This window comes from Atta colombica, unplaced genomic scaffold (assembly GCF_001594045.1).
Source record: "Atta colombica isolate Treedump-2 unplaced genomic scaffold, Acol1.0 scaffold135, whole genome shotgun sequence".
NCBI classification, from domain to species: Eukaryota; Metazoa; Arthropoda; class Insecta; order Hymenoptera; family Formicidae; genus Atta; species Atta colombica.
The window spans coordinates 2,101,134-2,102,190 of record NW_017259223.1 but is presented as its reverse complement, the minus strand read 5'-3'; the positions used below and the strand labels follow the sequence as shown (position 1 = coordinate 2,102,190).

At 21.7% G+C, this 1,057-nt stretch overlaps 1 protein-coding gene across 1 annotated transcript in view; it reads left to right on the top strand.

Annotated features, from left to right (window-relative positions):
• The window catches only part of LOC108684459, a 1,101-nt gene extending 492 nt beyond the window's left edge, over positions 1-609 (top strand). Inside the window, exons 2-3 of the mRNA XM_018188779.1 lie at positions 43-225; positions 380-609. Of these exons, the coding sequence (XP_018044268.1) occupies positions 43-225; positions 380-609 (413 nt within the window). The remainder of the gene's footprint in view (positions 1-42; positions 226-379) is intronic.
• The last annotated feature ends 448 nt before the right edge of the window (positions 610-1,057 follow it).

Here is a 1,057-nt window from a genome sequence, read left to right as displayed (position 1 = left end):
TATAATATTAATATATATTATTTATTTGTATTAATTTTTCAGACAAAAATATTTTACGTACTAGCCGTGATAAGTGGTTTGTTAAAAGCACCGTTAATGATGAACATGTACGAACCAAAATAATGTACATGTTATTGGATTCATTTTGTAATGAATTTGTTGAGTATGCTTTCTTTCTTTTTCAATTTTTATTTAAAGATCAAAGCAGTCAGTATTATCCAGTAGGTAAAGTAAAATTTTACAGCCATGTTCTTGTGATTATATATTTATATCATAAATTAATTTTAATTGTATTGCATTCTTAAAAACATATATAAAAATTCTAAACTATATTGTACTCTTAATAATATTTAACAAAATTTATCTTTATCGTTTTTAGATTTATCTCGTTATGTGGACAAATTAATAATGTTATCTTTGTCAAAAAAAGATTCGAATTTAATCATAGAGATGGCCAACCTAGTGCTTAAATATACTTTTGCATTAAGTACCACAACGTGTCGCGCACTAGTTTCAACATTAATTTATATGAACGAGAATCTAGCGAAACAGATGTATAATTATGCAGAAAGAATAGGTATCTATCCAACAGTGAAGGTAAATATATAATCAACTTTATTTACAAATTAATACAGTAAAAAGAGAAACTAATCAATTTATAAAAAATAATTTTCTTATGTATTTAATATTTTTATATATTCTTTCTTAACATTAGTAATTCTTAAAAAAATAATTAAAATATTCTAACTCAAAAATTTTTTAAAAATAAAAATTGCCAGAAAGAAAAGACTATGGATCAAAGTTAGTTGTTAAGTGCTAATGATTAATCTATCTTTAATATTTATCAGTCGATATAAACATTAAATTATACAAACATTTCAACTTTCATCAAGTCATTCTCAGCATAAAATTCACATAATATTTAAACTAATTGAAAATAAAAATAGAAATAAATATAAAAAAGGTACACACAATATAAATCGGTTACGTAATAGATAATTTAAATATAAAATATTTATAATGTCATTAATATTAAAAGTATTTGTAAATTCGTATT